The sequence below is a fragment of the Arachis ipaensis genome, chromosome B2, assembly GCF_059453495.1.
Source record: "Arachis ipaensis isolate K30076 ecotype BB chromosome B2, ASM5945349v1, whole genome shotgun sequence".
In the NCBI taxonomy this organism is placed as follows: Eukaryota; Viridiplantae; Streptophyta; class Magnoliopsida; order Fabales; family Fabaceae; genus Arachis; species Arachis ipaensis.
The window spans coordinates 85,388,329-85,407,263 of record NC_142437.1 but is presented as its reverse complement, the minus strand read 5'-3'; the positions used below and the strand labels follow the sequence as shown (position 1 = coordinate 85,407,263).

General features: G+C 39.8%; 1 protein-coding gene and 1 non-coding gene across 2 annotated transcripts in view; both read right to left on the bottom strand.

Moving 5' to 3' along the window:
• Positions 1-233: 233 nt before the first annotated feature.
• The window catches only part of LOC107627326 (uncharacterized), a 42,085-nt gene continuing 23,383 nt past the window's right edge, over positions 234-18,935 (bottom strand). The window contains exon 2 of the mRNA XM_016330171.1: positions 234-648. Within this exon, the coding sequence (XP_016185657.1) occupies positions 234-648 (415 nt within the window). The remainder of the gene's footprint in view (positions 649-18,935) is intronic.
• Positions 8,514-8,617, bottom strand: LOC148574675 (small nucleolar RNA R71). Its single transcript, XR_015906877.1, has one exon. It is a non-coding gene; the product is annotated as a small nucleolar RNA R71 (small nucleolar RNA).

The window sequence follows — 18,935 nt, the reverse complement described above, 5'->3', positions numbered from 1 at the left end:
GCTTGCCCCAATCTCCTCCCAAGTAGTGCTTCACTCTATGACCATTTACTTTGAAGGTTTGCTTAGAAGCTTCATCTAAGAGCTCAACATACCCATGTGGAGAAACTTTTGTCACCAAGTAAGGACCAGTCTATTTTGATCTCAACTTCATAGGGAAGATCCTTAGCCTTGATCTCAACTTCATAGGGAAGATCCTTAGCCTTGAATTAAACAAAAGGACCTTCTGCCCTAGTTCAAAGATTTGCAATCCTTTTGTCATGCCACCTCTTAGTCCTCTCTTTATATATTCTAGCATTCTCATAGGCTTCTAATCTGAATTCTTCCATTTCATTGAGTTGTAATAGCCTTTTCTCCCCTGCTATTTGAGCTTCAAGATTAAGAAACTTGGTAGCCCAAAAGGCTTTGTGCTTTAGCTCTGTAGGAAGATGGCACGTCTTGCCATACGCAAGCTGATATGGAGACCTTCCAATGGGTGTCTTGAATGCTGTTCTATAAGCCCATAGTGCATTATCCAGCTTTCTTACCCAGTCCTTCCTAGTAGCTCCAACTGTCTTCTCCAATATCCTCTTAAGCTCTCTGTTTGATATTTTAGCCTGACCACTAGTTTGTGGGTGGTATGGTATTGCAATTTTGTGAGTCACTCTATACCTTTGGAGGAGGGTATTCAAGTATTTGTTGCAGAAATGACTACCCTCATCACTTATCAAGCTTCTTGGCACACCAAACCTAGTGAAAATATTTCTTCTGAGGAATTGGAGAACTACATTAGCATCATTGGTGGTGGTGGCAATAGCTTCCACTCATTTTAAAATATAGTCCACTACCACAAGTATGTATTTGTTTGAATATGATGGAGGAAATGGACCCATGAAGTCTATTCCCCGCACATCAAACAATTCTACTTCCAGAATATACTTTTGAGGCATCTCGTTCTTTCTTGACAAATTTCCCACTCTTTGACATGCATTGCAATACTTCACAAACTCCCGTGCATCTTTAAAGATTGATGGCCAATAGAATCCACTTTGAAGTACTTTTGTAGCGGTCCTTTCTCCTCCAAAGCATCGCCCATAGCTTGATATGACACTGTCATAGGATATCCTTGATTTCCTCCTCAGCCACACACCTTCTAATTATTCTATCTTAACACCTTTTGAATAAAAAAGGTTCATCCCACAAGAATTGTTTAGCATCATTTAAAAACATTTTGACTTGTTGCTTTGTATATTCTGGTGGGATTTTCCTTCCTACCTTGTAGTTTGCAATGTCTGTAAACCAAGGTGCTTGATGGATCATCAAGAGGTGTTCATCAGGAAACTTCTCATTCATAGGAGGTGAAAGGTCTTGGTTGCTTTCTTATCGGAGCCTTGACAAATGATCTACCACTTGATTTTCAGTTCCATTTTTATCTCTAATTTCTATGTCAAATTCTTGTGGAAGAAGGACCCATTTAATGAGCCTAGGCTTTTGATGAGCAGATAATTTATACGCTTTTTGGCATTGTTTTTAGTATGTTTTTAGTATATTTTAGTTAGTTTTTATTATGTTTTTATTAGTTTTTAAATAAAAATCACATTTATAGACTTTACTATGAGTTTGTGTGTTTTTCTGTGATTTCAGGTATTTTCTGGCTGAAATTGAGGGACCTGAGCAAAAATCTGATTCAGAGGCTGAAAAAGGACTGCAGATGTTGTTGGATTCTGACCTCCCTGCACTCGAAGTGGATTTTCTGGAGCTAGAGAAGCCCAATTGGCACGCTCTCAATTGCGTTGGAAAGTGGACATCCTGGTCTTTCCAGAAATATATAATAGTCCATACTTTGCCCGAGATTTGATGGCCCAAACCAGCATTTCAAGTTAGCATAGAAATTCGGGCGTCAAAACGCCAGAACTGGCATAAAAGCTGGAGTTAAACGCCCAAACTGGCACAAAAACTGGCGTTTAACTCCAAGAAAAGCCTCTACACATGAAAGCTTCAACACTCAGCCCAAGCACACACCAAGTGGACCCTGAAGTGGATTCTGCATCATTTACTCATTTCTGTAAACCCTAGGTTACTAGTTTTCTACAAATAGGACCTTTTGCTGTTGTATTTTACACACTTGATCATACTTGGATCTTGGTTCTTCTGGTTCCCTCTCTGGGGCTGAAGCCAATGATCACCATGATCACTTTTGTATTTTTAACGGTGGAGTTTCTACACACCATAGATTAAGGTGTGGAGCTCTGCTGTTCCTCATGAATTAATGCAAAGTACTATTGTTTTTCTATTCAATTCAAGCCTATTTCTGTTCTAAGATATCCATTCGTTCTTCAACATGATGAATGTGATAATCCGTGACATTCATCACCATTCTCACCTATGAACGCGTGCCAGACAACCACTTCCGTTCTACATGCAAACAAGCTTGAGTGTGCATCTCTTGGGTTTCTAATCTAAGATTAGAACCTTCATGGTATAGGCTAGAATCAATTAGGGGCCATTGCTGAGATCCGGAAAGTCTAAACCTTGTCTGTGGTATTCCGAGTAGGATCAGAGAAGGGATGACTGTGACGAGCTTCAAACTCGCTAGTGTTGAGTGTAGTGACAGACGCAAAAGGATCAATGGATCCTATTCCAACATGATCGAGAACCAACAGCTGATTAGCCATGCGGTGACAGCGCATTTGGAACCTTTTCACTAAGAGGACGGGAGGTAGCCATTGACAACGGTGAAACCCAACATAAAGCTTGCCATGGAAAGGAGTATGAATGATTGGAAGAAGGCAATAGTAAAGCAGAGGTTCAGAAGGAACAATGCATCTCCATACTCTTATCTGAAATTCTTACCAATGAATTGCATAAGTATCTCTATCTTTATTTTATGTTTTATTCATATTTTAATTATCAATTCTCCATAACCATTTGAATCTGCCTAACTGAGATTTACATGATGACCATAGCTTGCTTCAAGCCGACAATCTCTGTGGGATCGACCCTTACTCACGTAAGATTTATTACTTGGACAACCTAGTGCACTTGCTGGTTAGTTGTGCGGAGTTGTGACAAAGAGTTGAGATTACAATTGTGCGTACCATGATGTTGGCGTCATTGATGATCCCAATTTCGTGCACCAAGTTTTTGGCGCCATTGCCGGGGATTGTTCGAGTTTGGACAACTGACGGTTCATCTTGTTGCTCAGATTAGGTAATTTTATTTTATGTTTAAGCTTTTTACCTTTTAATTTTCGAAAAATTTCAAAAAAAAATTTGTATTTCTATTTTGTTCTTCAGACCTTTTAAGAATGAATTCTAGAGTTTCATGATGATTTGTTGAAGTCTGGCTGGCTGAGAAGCCATGTCTAATCTTTTGGACCGAGGTTTCAACTTATCATCACAAGGGCTTATTGATTTCTATCAATCTTGCTGTTGAACGTAATAATTTGCTAAAGCTTGGCTGGCCATTGGCCATGTCTAGTGTTTTGGACCGAAGCTTTCACTGAAAGCTTGGCTGGCTAGTAAGCCATGTCTAATTCCTGGACCGGAGTTTTAGACTAACATTGCATGATTCTTGGAATTCTCATTAAGATTTTTGAAGTCCTTTTTTTTTCTTTTTTTTCCACTTAATTTTCGAAAAAAAATTACAAAAAATTTTTAAAATCTTAAAATAAAAAATATTTTATGTTTCTTGTTTGAAGTCTAGTGTCTAATTTTAAGTTTGGTGTAAATTGCATGTCTTTATTCTTCTAATTTTAGAAAATTACATGCATTATGTTCTTCATTGATCATCAAGTTATTCTTGATGATTTTCTTGCTCTGATCTTTAAATTCTCTTGCTTTGTGTCTTTTGTTGTTTCTCATATGCATTTTCAAATTGTTATAGTCATTAGTATACAAAATTCTAAGTTTGGTGTCTTGCATGCATTTTTGATTTAATCTTAGTTTTCCATGATTAGTTGCATTTTGATTATTTCTCATCATTAAAAATTCAAAAAAAATTTTCAAAATTATGTCTTTTCAAGTCAATAATACAGAGAATTGAAGATTAAGAACATGCAGCAGAGGAATTACACAGAAAAAGCTGGGCGTTCAAAACGCCCAGTGAAGAAGGAAAACTGGCGTTTAAACGCCCTGGCTGGGCGTTAAACTCCCAAAAAGGTAGTATTTTGGGCGTTAAATGCCATAATGGATACCATTCTGGGCGTTTAACGCCAGGATGGAACAAGAGGTAAGATTTTGTTTTTAATTCAAACCTTTTTTCAAATATTCATAATTTTTCAAAATCAAACTTTTTCAAATCATATCTCTTCAATCATATCTTTTCAAAATCAATTTCTTTCCATTTTTTAAATTATTATTATTTTCGAAAATCCTTGCTACAAATAATGATTTATTTCAAAATTTTCAAGTTGTTACTTGCCTATTAAGAAAGGATCAAATTTTAATTCTAGAATCATATCTTTTAATTTCCTGTTAGTCAAGTAATCAACTTTAATTTTAAAAATTTCTCCTTTTAATTTGATTCTCAATCATATCTTCTCAATCATATCTTTTCAATCACATCTTTTTCAAAATTAATTTTCAATCATATCTTTTTGATTTCTAATTTCAAAATCTTTTCCAAAAATCACTTAATTTCTTTCCCAATCTTAGTTTTCGAAAATTATTTACCAAATTTTCAAAATTTCTTTTAATTATTTCAAAATCCTTTTACTTTAATTTCGAAAATTCTTCCCCTATTCTCAAATCCTTCTATTTAAAGGACAAACACTTCTCCACTATCAGCAATTCGAACTCTGTCCCTCTTGATAAGTTCGAATTCTCTCTTCTCTACCTCATCCTTCTATTTTATTTTCCTCTGACACCTCAAGAAATCTCTATACTGTGACATAGAGGATTCCATGTTTTCTTCTCCTCTCTTTTCATATGAGCAGGAGTAAGGACAAGGGCATTCTTGTTGAAGCTGATCCTGAACCTTAAAGGACCTTGAAGAGAAAGCTAAAAGAAGCTAAAGTATAACTCTCTATAGAGGACCTAACAAAAACTTTCAAACAAGAAGAAGCCATGGCAGCCGAAAACAACAACAATGCCAACAATGCAAGGAAGGTGCTTGGTGACTTTACTGTACCTACTCCCGACTTCTATAGGAGAAGCATCTTAATCCCTACCATTGGAGCAAACAACTTTGAGCTTAAGCCTCAATTAGTTTCTCTGATGCAACAGAATTATAAGTTTCATGGACTTCCATTGGAAGATCCTCATCAATTCTTAGCTGAATTCTTGCAAATCTGTGACACTGTCAAGACCAATGGGGTTGATCCCGAGGTCTACAAGCTTATGCTCTGATGCCAGGGCATCTTGGCCAGTTTCACAGACCTTTTCTTTACTGTTTTTAGGTTAGTTTCATGCATTTCTTTAGGAAATAAGCTAGTTTTGGGTAAATATTCACTTATGCCTTGACTCAAGCATACATTTTGAATTTTACATGATTTCATGAGGATTTTGCATAAGTTTAGTGACAAATATTATGTTGCATTACTCATGACTTGGACTAGAGCTTTGATGCACTTTGTTGCTTGATTTCAGGACCAAAAAGAAGCAAGAAAAGGGGAGGTAACTTGCAAAGATTAATGAGAAAAGTGATTGCCAATAACACTCTCAAAAAGCCATCAATGCCCACGTTAGAGAGTCACGTTAACCAAGTTAATGTGAACTCTAACGTGGAGAAAAGAAGTTGAGCCAACGTTAGTGACACTCAACATTGTCACTAACGTTGGCAATTACTCATAAGTGGCCACGTTAGAAGCCACGTTAACCTAGTTAACGTGACCTCTAACATTAAGGGGGAGGGAGAGAAGCCAACGTTAGTGACACTCAACATTGTCACTAACGTTGGCCTATGGTGCTAAGTACCACGTTAACTCCCACGTTAACTTGGTTAACGTGGGAACTAACGTAGAAGATGAAGAGTTGTCGACAACGTTAGTGACACACAACATTGTCACTAACGTTGAAGCAACCACACAACCCCCAAGAGTCACCTTAACTTCCACGTTAACTTGGTTAACGTGGAAGCTAACGATGAGAAATGAAGGATGAGCCAACGTTAGTGACACTCAACATTGTCACTAACGTTGGGATGGCTAAAAGATGGCCACGTTAGAAGCCACATTAACCTAGTTAACGTGGACTCTAAAGTGAGACCTAGGGACACATTAGAACATTAGTGACAATGTTGAATGTCACTAACGTTCTCGAAGGATGGCAAAGGCCACGTTAGAAGCCACGTTAACCTAGTTAACGTGAGCTTTAACGTGAAGCAAGAAGGGGCACACTGGAACGTTAGTGACAATGTTGAGTGTCACTAACGTTCTCGAAGGTTGACAAGGCAACGTTAAAAGCCACGTTAACCTAGTTAACGTGGGTTTTAACGTGAGGCAAAAGGGGTGCATTGGAACGTTAGTGACAATGTTAAGTGTCACTAACGTTCCCGAACTTGGACTTTCACTAAATGATTAACACTCCTTACGCCCTGAGCTTAAGTCTCTGCCCACTCCGCACTTTCTCTCTGCAAGTATAGCCAAGCCCAAATAAAAAAAGGAACTGCTTCAAACTCAAGATCCAAAGGCCCAAGACTTGAAGAGTGAACTAGAAGCTGAGAAGAGTAGTATATATAGGAGTAGCTTTGAATTGTAAAGGAGTTCTGGAGGCTGAAGAACCACTCTCTGTATTTTACTTTCTTTGCAATTTCTAGTTTTATGATGTATTCTCCATCTTTGTTTTCATCTTCAAGAGCAATGAACAACTAAACCCCTTTCATTGGGTTAGGGAGCTCTGTTGTAATTTGATGGATCAATACTAATTTTCATTGTTCTTCTTCTATCTTTCCTCTTGATTTTACTTGATAGCTTTCGGTCTTCATCCAATTGAGTAGTTATCTTGGAAGAGAAGCTATTCAAACTTGGATCTCTTTTGAACCTTGGAAGAGGAATGAAGAGATCAAGCTAGAAATGCTTTCTCATGCTGGACCAAATTGGGTTTGGATGGGTATGTGACTGTAACCCTCTCAATACTTGGTTTGGGAAATGCATGTGGTATAATCAGTGACCATACTTCATCTCTTCTCATGAGCAATTGACCAAGGAATTGGCTATTGATCAAGATTTGAGAGATTGAATTACAAGAAATTGTAATTCAATCACTTAAGATTGCCAAGGAGATCAATGAGTGCATTGATTGAGGAAGAGATGAAAATGAACTTGATCCGGAGAATTGCAACATCTCCTAAGCCCAATGAACTCCCCATCTCTAATCTTACCCATTCTTTTTAATTTCTGCCATTTACTTTTATGAGCAAATCCCCCATTCCCATTTACAATTCTGCAATTTATTTTCAGTCATTTACTTCCAGTCCTTTAATTCTAGCATTTACTTTTCTGTTATTTACATTCCCGCCATTTTATTTTCTGCAACTCTCAACCCAAATTCTGGATTCGCTCAACTAGAACGTTCTTCTAATTAAAGTTGCTTGATCAATCAATCCCTGTGGGATTCGACCTCACTCTATTGTGAGTTTTTACTTGACGACAACTTCGGTACACTTGCCGAAGGGAGATTTGTTGAGAGACAAGTTTTCCGTGCATCAAGTTTATGGCGCCGTTGCCGGGGATTGATTGTGCATCAACAATGATTAGATTTGAAGATCACTAGATTGAGCATTTTATTTTGTGAATTTCATTTTTTTGTTTGAGTGATTTACTTTTTGTTTTAGTTAAACTTCTTCCCTTCTCCATCTACTCTTTTGTTTTTCTTTGTTATTTTCAATTCTGTTTGCTAACCCACTAACTGTTTGATATATTACATCACCCACAACTAACATCAATTCTGACATAAATACTATCTGCACCTATTTTCTCTGCTTGTACTTGTTGGTTGTATGACAGGGAGAAGAAGCGGGGCTTCAACTTCCTTTGATTCTGAACCAGAGAGAACCTTCCTTAGACTAAGGAGGGAGGCAAAAGAAAAACGAGTAGTTGGTGCTGAAGAAGAGGAGGAACAATTTGAGGAATACTTTGAACCAAACATGGAAGAAAACATGGAAAATCATCATGAAGAAGAGATTCACAACCATGGCAGAGGAGGTGGAGCAAATCATGCTGGGGAGGATAGAAGAGTTTTGGGCTCTTACATTAATCCAAACCCAGGCAATTGTGGAAGTAGCATCCAAAAGCCAACAATCCATGCCAACAACTTTGAACTTAAACCACAGCTCATCACCCTTGTTCAGAACAACTGTTCGTTTGGAGGAGGTGTTCAAAAAGATCCCAACCAACATTTGACCACCTTCCTGAGAATATGTGACATAGTGAAATCTAATGGTGTTCATTCTGACGCCTATAGATTGCTCTTATTTCCCTTCTCACTCAGAGACAGGCAGCCAAGTGGCTGGAATCCTTCCTAAGGGAGAGCTTGACAACTTAGGAGGATGTGGTGAACAAATTCTTAGCAAGATTCTACCCTCCTCAATGAATCAATAGGCTGAGAGCTGAGGTTCAAACCTTCAGGCAACAGGATGGTGAGACTCTGTATGAAGCATGGAAGAGGTTCAAAGACTTAACAAGGAGGTGTCCACCTGACATGTTCAACGAATGGGTCCAGCTGCACATTTTCTATGAAGGGCTCTCTTATGAGTCAAAGAAAGCAGTAGACCATTCATATGGAGGGTCCTTGAACAAGAAGAAGACCATTGAGGAAGCCATAGATGTTATTGAAACAGTATCAGAAAAGGACTACTTCTATGCTTCCGAAAGAGGGAACACAAGAGGAGTGATGGAGCTAAACAATGTGGATGCTCTGTTGGCCCAAAACAAGCTCATTACCCAGCAGCTGGCTGACCTCACCAAGAAGATGGAGATGAACCAAGTAGCAGCAATCTCCACTTCATCAACAACACAAGAAGGAGTAAACCAAGAAGCAGAAGGGAGTCAGGAGCAAGCCAACTACATTGGGAATTCACCAAGGAAAAACTATGATCCATACTCCAAGACCTACAACCCTGGATGGAGAAATCACCCGAACTTTGGGTGGGGAAGTGAGCAAGATCAAAACCAAGACTAGAGACGTTACAACTCCAACAACAATGCAGCTCACCAACAATTCTCCCAGAGGACATCTCAACACCCCCACAACAACACTTCTCCACATACTTATCAAAACCAAAATAGCACATCTGCTCCAAACCACTCATCAATTGATGACAGGCTCTCTAAGATTGAAGCCTTACTTGAAGGAATATGCCAAGAGATTCAAGAAAATAAGGTGTTCAAAGAGGAGGTGCGAGCCAATATTAAGAACCAGGGAGAAACCATTAGGAAGATGGAATTCCAGGTGGGATATTTAGCTGAGAAGATTCCTAAACCTACTGATAGCTTCCCAAGTGACACTGGGAAAAATCCCAAGGGAGAAGCAAAGAAAGTAAGATGGGAAGATTGCAAAATGGTTACTACAAGTGATTAAGAGATTGAAGACAAGCAAGGAAAAATGTGCAAACAACCTGAAGACAACTCAACAAAGGAGGAGGATAGAGATCACAAAGAACCAGAAATCTCACAACAAGAGCTGCTGAAGCTCTATGCACCATTCCCTCAATTGCTCAATGGTGCTGTGGGAAAAAGAATATACTCAAGGTTCCTAGACTTGTTTGCATATCTGCATGTGAACATACCATTCATCAAGGCAATTCAACAAATGCCTGCATTCATCAAGTATATGAAGGAACTTCTTCCGAGGAAAAGCTCACTCAAGGGAGGGTAGACTATAGTGATGAACAAGGAATGTAGTGCACTTATTCAGCCTGAGCTGCCTACAAAAAGAAGAGACCCAGGAAGATTTCATATCCCTTGTGCCATAGGCGAGACTATGTTCGAAGGAGCACTATGTGATTTGGGGGCCAGCATCAACTTACTACCTTTATCCCTAGCGAAGAGGCTGCAGATTAATGAGATAATGCCCACAGATGTCATTATCAGACTGGCTGACAAAACTCAAAAGCAAGCAATAGGAGTGGTGGAAAATGTGCTGCTAAAGGTTGGGAAGTACTTTCTCCCAACAGACTTTGTCATTCTAGACATGGAAGAGAGTCATACTCACCCAATCATATTGGGAAGACCATTCCTAGCTACGGCCAGAGCACTTATCGATGTAGAGAAAGGGGAGCTAATATTGAGAATTCATGATGAACGACTCAGCTTCAATGTCTTCAACTTCTCATAAGAAACAGATCAAGAGGACAAGGAACTAAGCACAAAAGATAAGGAGACACTGAAGGAGGAGATAAGCACTGAAGCACAGCTAGTTCATTCTGAAACTCCCTCAACTGATAAACAAGGAAAACAGCAACTGCCACAGCTCAAAGAAAAATTGGAGGAACCCAAACCTCTAGAGGCAGGTAAAGACAGCATCACAACTCCTTGGAGAAAAGAGGTCACCAAGGGGAAGGCAACCTCAAAAGAAACAAAGAAGAAGGTACCAAGGAAATGGAGGAACAAGAAGATCCCTACGGAAGATTTCTCTCTAGGGGATAGAGTTGTCTCATCTCACTTCCCAGATATTCCTCCTAATCTCCCTACTGTACCATCTCAGTTACCTAAGGTCTTCACTATCAACAGAGTTCTTTCCTTGGAACATATAGAGATCATTGATCCAACCAATGGATACAAATCCACAGCAAGAGGGGAGGACTTTAAGCACTACCAACCACCATGATGAAAGAAAAACGTCAAGCTAGTGACGATAAAGAAGCCCTTCATGGGAGGCAACCCATGTTTTATATACCTTCAGATGATAATGAATAAGTCAATCTTTATGAGCTTCAATCCAAACTTAACAAACAATTGGTGAAAATCTTCTTATGCAGAATATAGTGAGGAACAAGTTTGGTGTTCAAAGCAAACCAAGTTGCATGCTAGTCTTGGGAGCTTTGAACACAAAACTTTCATCACAGTGCTTCAAACTAAGTTTGGTGTCACCCCATGGTGCCACCAAAATGCATATAAGGAACCACCAATAGTTAGTTAGTTAGTTGAAATTCATAAACAAACAATCAAATCCTTTCTTTCAATTTATTCTAGCCGTAGAGTTTTAATTTTCTTATATATTAATTCCCTTATTTCAAATCTTTATAGGAAAGGAAAAGAAGCATAAAAAGGGATCGATTGGACAATTAAATGGGGGAGATTTTGCCACTTAATGAAGAGCACTACACACATGTCTCAAGAGGGAACGCATGGGGAAACGTTGCCATGCAACATTGGAAAAAGAAGACCCTTGAAGAACGAACCAATCACTCTCATTAAAGTGATGATCTTTGTCTTTCCTTCATACACAACCCCATCCGTTCATCTAGTAAACATTCATGCAATCCACACCCTTCATCCACTCATGATTTTCTTATATAAGTGAACCTGAGTGCATGCTCACTCCTCACATTCAAACTCCCACTCTCCACACTTCTATTGACACACTAAACCCTTCATCACAAATTGCTTTAACCAACCCACTCTTCATCTATCCGAAACCTCAAATCTCCTCAAACAACAACTCAAGTCATGGCATCATCAAGCTCAAAGAGGCAAAAGAGGAAGGAACCTATGGTGAGTGCTCCCTTTGATGACAAGAGATTCAAGACTGCCTTTCATGAGCATGAATTTGAGCGGATAAGTGCCAGAAAGATATTGACAGAGTTAATCTTCCAAATCAATGCCAATGAATCACCACAGATTTGGAGAAAAATCGAACAGAGGGGGTGGCAATTGCTCACCAGTCCAGAGGGGAAGATCAATGGTAACCTCATCAAAGAATTCTATGCAAATGCAGTTAGAGAGGATAAGACCAAAGCCCCAACCTTCAAAAGCTATGTGAGAGGAAAGGAGGTGGATTTCAGCCCAAGTGCCATAACAAGAGCTCTTCATTTGAAATCACCTCATTTTGATGAGGAGAGTTATCAGGCAAGGATAAGTAGAAGCCCCGATAAGGATGAGCTCTCAGAGATAGCATCAGATATCTGTGTCATAGCCGCTGACTGGGAGAGGTACTCAGATGGGAGACCAAAATTCATAAAAAGGGGAGACCTTCACCCTGAAGCCAAAGGGTGGTTTGAGCATGTAAGGAGGTCCATCCTACCAGCTGCTAATAATTCAGAGGTCAATATCAATCGAGCCACTATGGTACAATGCTTAGTACAAGGTGGGGAAATCAAAGTGCATGAGCTCATTGCCAAAGGGATTCAAGAGTCAGTTGAGAAAGCTGACTCAGGTGCCAGACTTTGGTACGCCAGCACCATTCTCCACTTGTGCAACAAGGCCAAGGTAATATTTGAGGACAGCAGCCCAGACTGGGTGAACCCAGGGAGGCCAGTCACACTCGAGCGAATGGTCTATACCACACCGGCTCAGCAACTAAGAAGGCCACATATAGGAAGGCAAAGGGCCCAGGAAACCAAGAAGAATACCATCAGGAAGAATATCAACAAGAAGAGCATCATGACCCAGCCAACTTGAATATGACTCACCTTCTAAGAGCCATTGAAGATTTAGGACAGAGACATATGGAAGGACAAGAGCAAATACTGAACCGGCTGAGTCAACAGGAAGCATGGCAAAAACAACAAATGGAGCAGCAGCAGGAACGCTACTCCCAGCTCACTCAAGCCATCAACCAAGTGAATGAGAGGCAAGAGCTTCAAGAGAAGCACTTGCAAGAGCTCAACCAGCGACAGATAGCCCAAATAAAAACTTTCAATGAGTTCAGTGTACTCAATGAAGGAAGGCAACTACATAGGGAGGAGTTCTATGTAAACACTCAAGCCGAGTTGAACTACATGACCAGTAATATGCATCATCTACACTATGCCATCCCCACATATGATGAAGTCCAAAAAGAATTTGTAGAACAAGAAGAGAGGAAAGTGAAACAGCAAAAGGAGACACTCAAGAAGAAGATGGAAGATAGTGGTTTCTGGAAGAAGCTGCTTGGAAAAGGCAAAGGAAGTGGGAGCACAAGCACTCAAGAGAGACACAATGAGGACAAGCAAGGAGGGGAGCACGGGCATCCACATGAATGAAAGGTGGTGGAGTTCCTTTTAGTCCATCGTTTTCTATGCTTTAAATAAGGAAGATCTTGTATGAAATAGAACCTGCTTCCATGTCATGTTAAAAAAAATTTTTTCTGTCTTTTAAGTTTTCTTTCTGAATAGGTCCATGATTTCTGGTTTAAATGTCACTGCATCATTCCCTTATTTACTTGTAAGCTTGTCCATTTTAAATCAAATGAAGAAGAGAATGATTGTTTTTAAAAGACCAGGGTAGAGTTCATATTGTTGAAGTGCATTCATGAATCTTTGAGGTAGTCATAAGTTAGCTAAGTTGGTTCAACCACAAGGCTAGGAGGACAACTATCTATCCTGAATACTTGACTTTGGATATACCCATGAGACTGAGCATATGACAAGATCCTAATAAGAGAAAAGGAAAAAACAAAGGAAGTGAAAAACAAAAGAAAAAGAGTAAGCAATAAGGCTAGGCATCAATGGTTTTAATCTTGAGGCAAGTGTCTGTGGTGCTCCTGTGTGAGGGATCTACTTGGATGAATAAGCTCTTAGGGGTGCTTTATCACTTGATAACTTGGGTTAACTAACCCGGGATTATCAGCTGAAAATCCACTATCAAGAGTAACCCTCACTACAGAGCATTTAGTAACCCAAAGAGGTGCTGGACACCAAGGTCTCAAGAAAAGAAAATAAATAAACTATATGCCTGTGGTGTGTATGTATGGGGGAGAGACTTGAGGGAGTAAGTCCTTAGGGGTGCTTCAACACCTAGTACCTTGAACCAACTGGTTCAGGAGTGTTGGCTGAAAGCTTATCTTAAAGAGTTGCCCCCTTACAGAGCACTTAGCCTAAATAACACAAACAACCCTTGTAATAACAATAAAAGGATCAATGAATAAAAGTCTCATGAGATATAAACAAAGTAAGTGTTTAGGGACATAATAAAGGTCTGAAAGCCAGTAATGAAATGAACATAAGTTGCTATGCATGAAACCACCATAAAATCAGTAATATGACTTCCACAAGAATGACTCATTCCTCTGGATATTCCATTCATTATTCTCTTGTTCCAGTACTTTCTTAGGGACAAGCAAGCTTTAAGTTTGGTGTTGTGATGCCAGGGCATCTTGGCCAGTTTCACAGACCTTTTCTTTACTGTTTTTAGGTTAGTTTCATGCATTTCTTTAGGAAATAAGCTAGTTTTGGGTAAATATTCACTTATGCCTTGACTCAAGCATACATTGTGCATTTTACATGATTTCATGAGGATTTTGCATAAGTTTAGTGACAAATATTATGTTGCATTACTCATGACTTGGACTAGAGCTTTGATGCACTTTGTTGCTTGATTTCAGGACCAAAAAGAAGCAAGAAAAGGGGAGGTAACTTGCAAAGATTAATGAGAAAAGTGATTGCCAATAACACTCTCAAAAAGCCATCAATGCCCACGTTAGAGAATCACGTTAAACCAAGTTAACGTGAACTCTAACGTGGAGAAAAGAAGTTGAGCCAACGTTAGTGACACTCAACATTGTCACTAACGTTGGCAATTACTCATAAGTGGCCACGTTAGAAGCCACGTTAACCTAGTTAACGTGACCTCTAACGTTAAGGGGGAGGGAGAGAAGCCAACGTTAGTGACACTCAACATTGTCACTAACGTTGGCCTATGGTGCTAAGTACCACGTTAACTCCCACGTTAACTTGGTTAACGTGGGAACTAAGTAGAAGATGAAGAGTTGTCGACAACGTTAGTGACACTCAACATTGTCACTAACGTTGAAGCAACCACACAACCCCCAAGAGTGACGTTATCTTCCACGTTAACTTGGAAGCTAACGATGAGAAATGAAGGATGAGCCAACGTTAGTGACACTTAACGTTGGGATGGCTAAAAGATGGCCACGTTAGAAGCCACGTTAACCTAGTTAACGTGGACTTTAACGTGAGACCTAGGGTCACATTGGAACGTTAGTGACAATGTTGAATGTCACTAACATTCTCGAAGGATGGCAAAGGCCACGTTAGAAGCCACGTTAACCTAGTTAACGTGAGCTTTAACGTGAAGCAAGAAGGGGCACACTGGAATGTTAGTGACAATGTTGAGTGTCACTAACGTTCTCGAAGGTTGACAAGGCAACGTTAAAAGCCACGTTAACCTAGTTAACGTGGGTTTTAACGTGAGGCAAAAGGGGTGCATTGGAACGTTAGTGACAATGTTAAGTGTCACTAACGTTCCCGAACTTGGACTTTCACTAAATGATTAACACTCCTTACGCCCTGAGCTTAAGTCTCTGCCCACTCCGCACTTTCTCTCTGCAAGTATAGCCAAGCCCAAATAAAGAAAGGAACTGCTTCAAACTCAAGATCCAAAGGCCCAAGACTTGAAGAGTGAACTAGAAGCTGAGAAGAGTAGCATATATAGGAGTAGCTTTGAATTGTAAAGGAGTTCTGGAGGCTGAAGAACCACTCTCTGTATTTTACTTTCTTTGCAATTTCTAGTTTTATGATGTATTCTCCATCTTTGTTTTCATCTTCAAGAGCTATGAACAACTAAACCCCTTTCATTGGGTTAGGGAGCTCTGTTGTAATTTGATGGATCAATACTAATTTTCATTGTTCTTCTTCTATATTTCCTCTTGATTTTACTTGAAAGCTTTCTGTCTTCATCCAATTGAGTAGCTATCTTGGAAGAGAAGCTATTCAAACTTGGATCTCTTTTGAACCTTGGAAGAGGAATGAAGAGATCAAGCTAGAAATACTTTCTCATGCTGGACCAAATTGGGTTTGGATGGGTATGTGACTGTAACCCTCTCAATACTTGGTTTGGAAAATGCATGTGGTATAATCAGTGACCATACGTCATCTCTTCTCATGAGAAATTGACCAAGGAATTGGCTATTGATCAAGATTTGAGAGATTGAATTGCAATAAATTGCAATTCAATCACTTAAGATTGCCAAGGAGATCAATGAGTGCATTGATTGAGGAAGAGATGAAAATGAACTTGATCCGGAGAATTGCAACATCTCCTAAGCCCAATGAACTCCCCATCTCTAATCTTACCCATTCTCTTTAATTTCTGCCATTTACTTTTATGAGCAAATCCCCCATTCCCATTTACAATTCTGCAATTTATTTTCAGTCATTTACTTCCAGTCCTTTAATTCTAGCATTTACTTTTCTGTTATTTACATTCCCGCCATTTTATTTTCTGCAACTCTCAACCCAAATTCTGGATTTGCTCAACTAGAACGTTCTTCTAATTAAAGTTGCTTGATCAATCAATCCCTGTGGGATTCGACCTCACTCTATTGTGAGTTTTTACTTAATGACAACTTCGGTACACTTGCCGAAGGGAGATTTGTTGAGAGACAAGTTTTCCGTGCATCATGCTCTTTTCCTTTGCTGTAAGAGACAGAGCTAGAACATGGTTGGATTCACAACCTAAAGAAAGCCTGAACTCTTGGGAAAAGCTAGTCAATGCCTTCTTGGCAAAGTTCTTTCTACCTCAAAAATTGAGCAAGCTTAGAGTGGAAGTCCAAACCTTCAGACAGAAGGAAGGTGAATCCCTCTATGAATTTTGGGAAAGATACAAGCAATTGATCAGAAGGTGTCCTTCTGACATACTTTCAGAATGGAGCATCATAGGTATCTTCTATGATGGTTTGTCTGAACTGTCCAAGATGTCATTGGACAACTATACTGGAGGATCTCTTCATCTGAAGAAGACGCCTGCAGAAGCTCAAGAACTCATTGAAATGGTTGCAAATAACCAATTCATGTACACCTCTGAAAGGAATCCTGTGAATAATGGGACAAGTAAGAAGAAAGGAGTTCTTGAGATTGATACTCTGAATGCCATGTTGGCTCAGAACAAAATATTGACTCAGCAAGTTAATATAATTTCTCAGAGTCTGTCTGGAATGCAAGCAGCAATAGTCAGTACCAAAGAAGCTTCATCTGAAGAAGAAGCTTATGATCCTGAGAACCCAGCAATGGAAGATGTGAATTACATGGGAGAATCCTATGGAAACACCTATAATCCTTCATGGAGAAATCATCCAAACCTCTCATGGAAGGATCAACAGAGGCCTCAACAAGGCTTCAACAACAATAATGGTGGAAGAAATAGGTTTAGCAATGGCAAACCTTTTCCATCATCTTCTCAGCAACAAACAGAGAATTCCAAGCAGAACCACTCTGAATTAGCAACTGTAGTCTCTGATTTAATTAAAACCACTCAAAGTTTCATGACTGAAACAAGGTCCTCCATTAGAAATTTGGAGGCACAAGTGGGTCAGCTGAGTAAGAAAGTTATTGAACTCCCTTCTAGTACTCTTCCAAGCAATACAGAAGAGAATCCAAAAGGAGAGTGCAAGGCCATCAACATAACCCACACGGCCGAACCTGGAGAGGAGGAAGAGGCAGTGATCTCCACTGAGGAAGACCTCAATGGACATCCACTGGCCTCCAAGGAGTTCCCTAATGAGGAACCATGGGAATCTGAAGCTCACACTGAGACCATAGAGATTCCATTGAATTTACTTTTGCCATTCATGAGCTCTGATGAGTATTCTTCCTCTGAAGAGGATGAAGATGTTACTGAAGAACAAGTTGCTAAGTACTTTGGAGCAATCATGAAGCTAAATGCCAAGCTATTTGGTAATGAGACTTGGGAGGATGAACCCCCTTGCTCACCAAAGAACTGGATGACTTGACTAGGCAGAAATTACCTCTGAAGAGACAAGATCCTGGAAAGTTCTCAATACCTTGTACCATAGGCACCATGCCCTTTGAGAAGGCTCTGTGTGACCTAGGGTCAAGCATAAACCTCATGCCTCTCTCTGTAATGGAGAAGCTAGGGATCTTTGAGGTACAAGCTGCAAGAATCTCACTAGAGATGACAGACAATTCAAGGAAACAGGCTTATGGACTTGTAGAGGATGTCTTGGTAAAGGTTGAAGACCACTACATCCCTACTGATTTCATAATCCTAGATAGTGGGAAGTGTATGGATGAATCCATCATCCTTTGCAGACCCTTTCGAGCCACAGCAAAAGCTGTGATTGATGTTGACAGAGGAGAATTGGTCTTTCAAGTGAATGAGGACTCCCTTATGTTTAAAGCTCAAGGATCTCCCTCTGTAACCATGGAGAAGAAGCATGAAAAGCTTCTCTCAATACAGAGTCAAATAAAACCCCCACATTCAAACTCTAAGTTTGGTGTTGGGAGGCCACAACCAAACTCTAAGTTTGGTGTTAAGAGGCCATCATCATGCTCTGAGTATCTGTGAGGCTCCATGAGAGCCCACTGTCAAGTTACTGACATTAAAGAAGCACTTGTTGGGAGGCGACCCAATTTTACTTATCTATGTTAAATTTCTATTTTCCATTGTTATTTTATGTTTTCTGTAGGTTGATGATCATGTGAAGTCACAAAAACAATTGAAAAAGCAAAAATAAATTGAAAAACAGAATGACAAACAGCACACCCTGGAGGAGAAGCCTAATGGCATTTAAACGCCAGTAAAGGCAGCAGAATAGGCGTTAAACGCCCAGTCTGGCACCATTCTGGGCGTTTAACACCAGAAATGGGCACTAGACTGGCGTTTAACGCCAGAAAAGGGCAAGAAGCTGGCGTTAAACACCAGAAATGGGCAGCAACCTGGCGTTTAACGCCAGGATTGGCAGCAAAGGGCATTTTGCAAGCCTAATTGGTGCAGGGATGAGAAATCCTTGATACCTCAGGATATGTGGACCCCACAGGATCCCCACCAACCTCAACTCAATCTCTCTCTTCTTCACACCTTTTCATAATACTCTTCCCCAAGTATCCTTCACCAATCACCT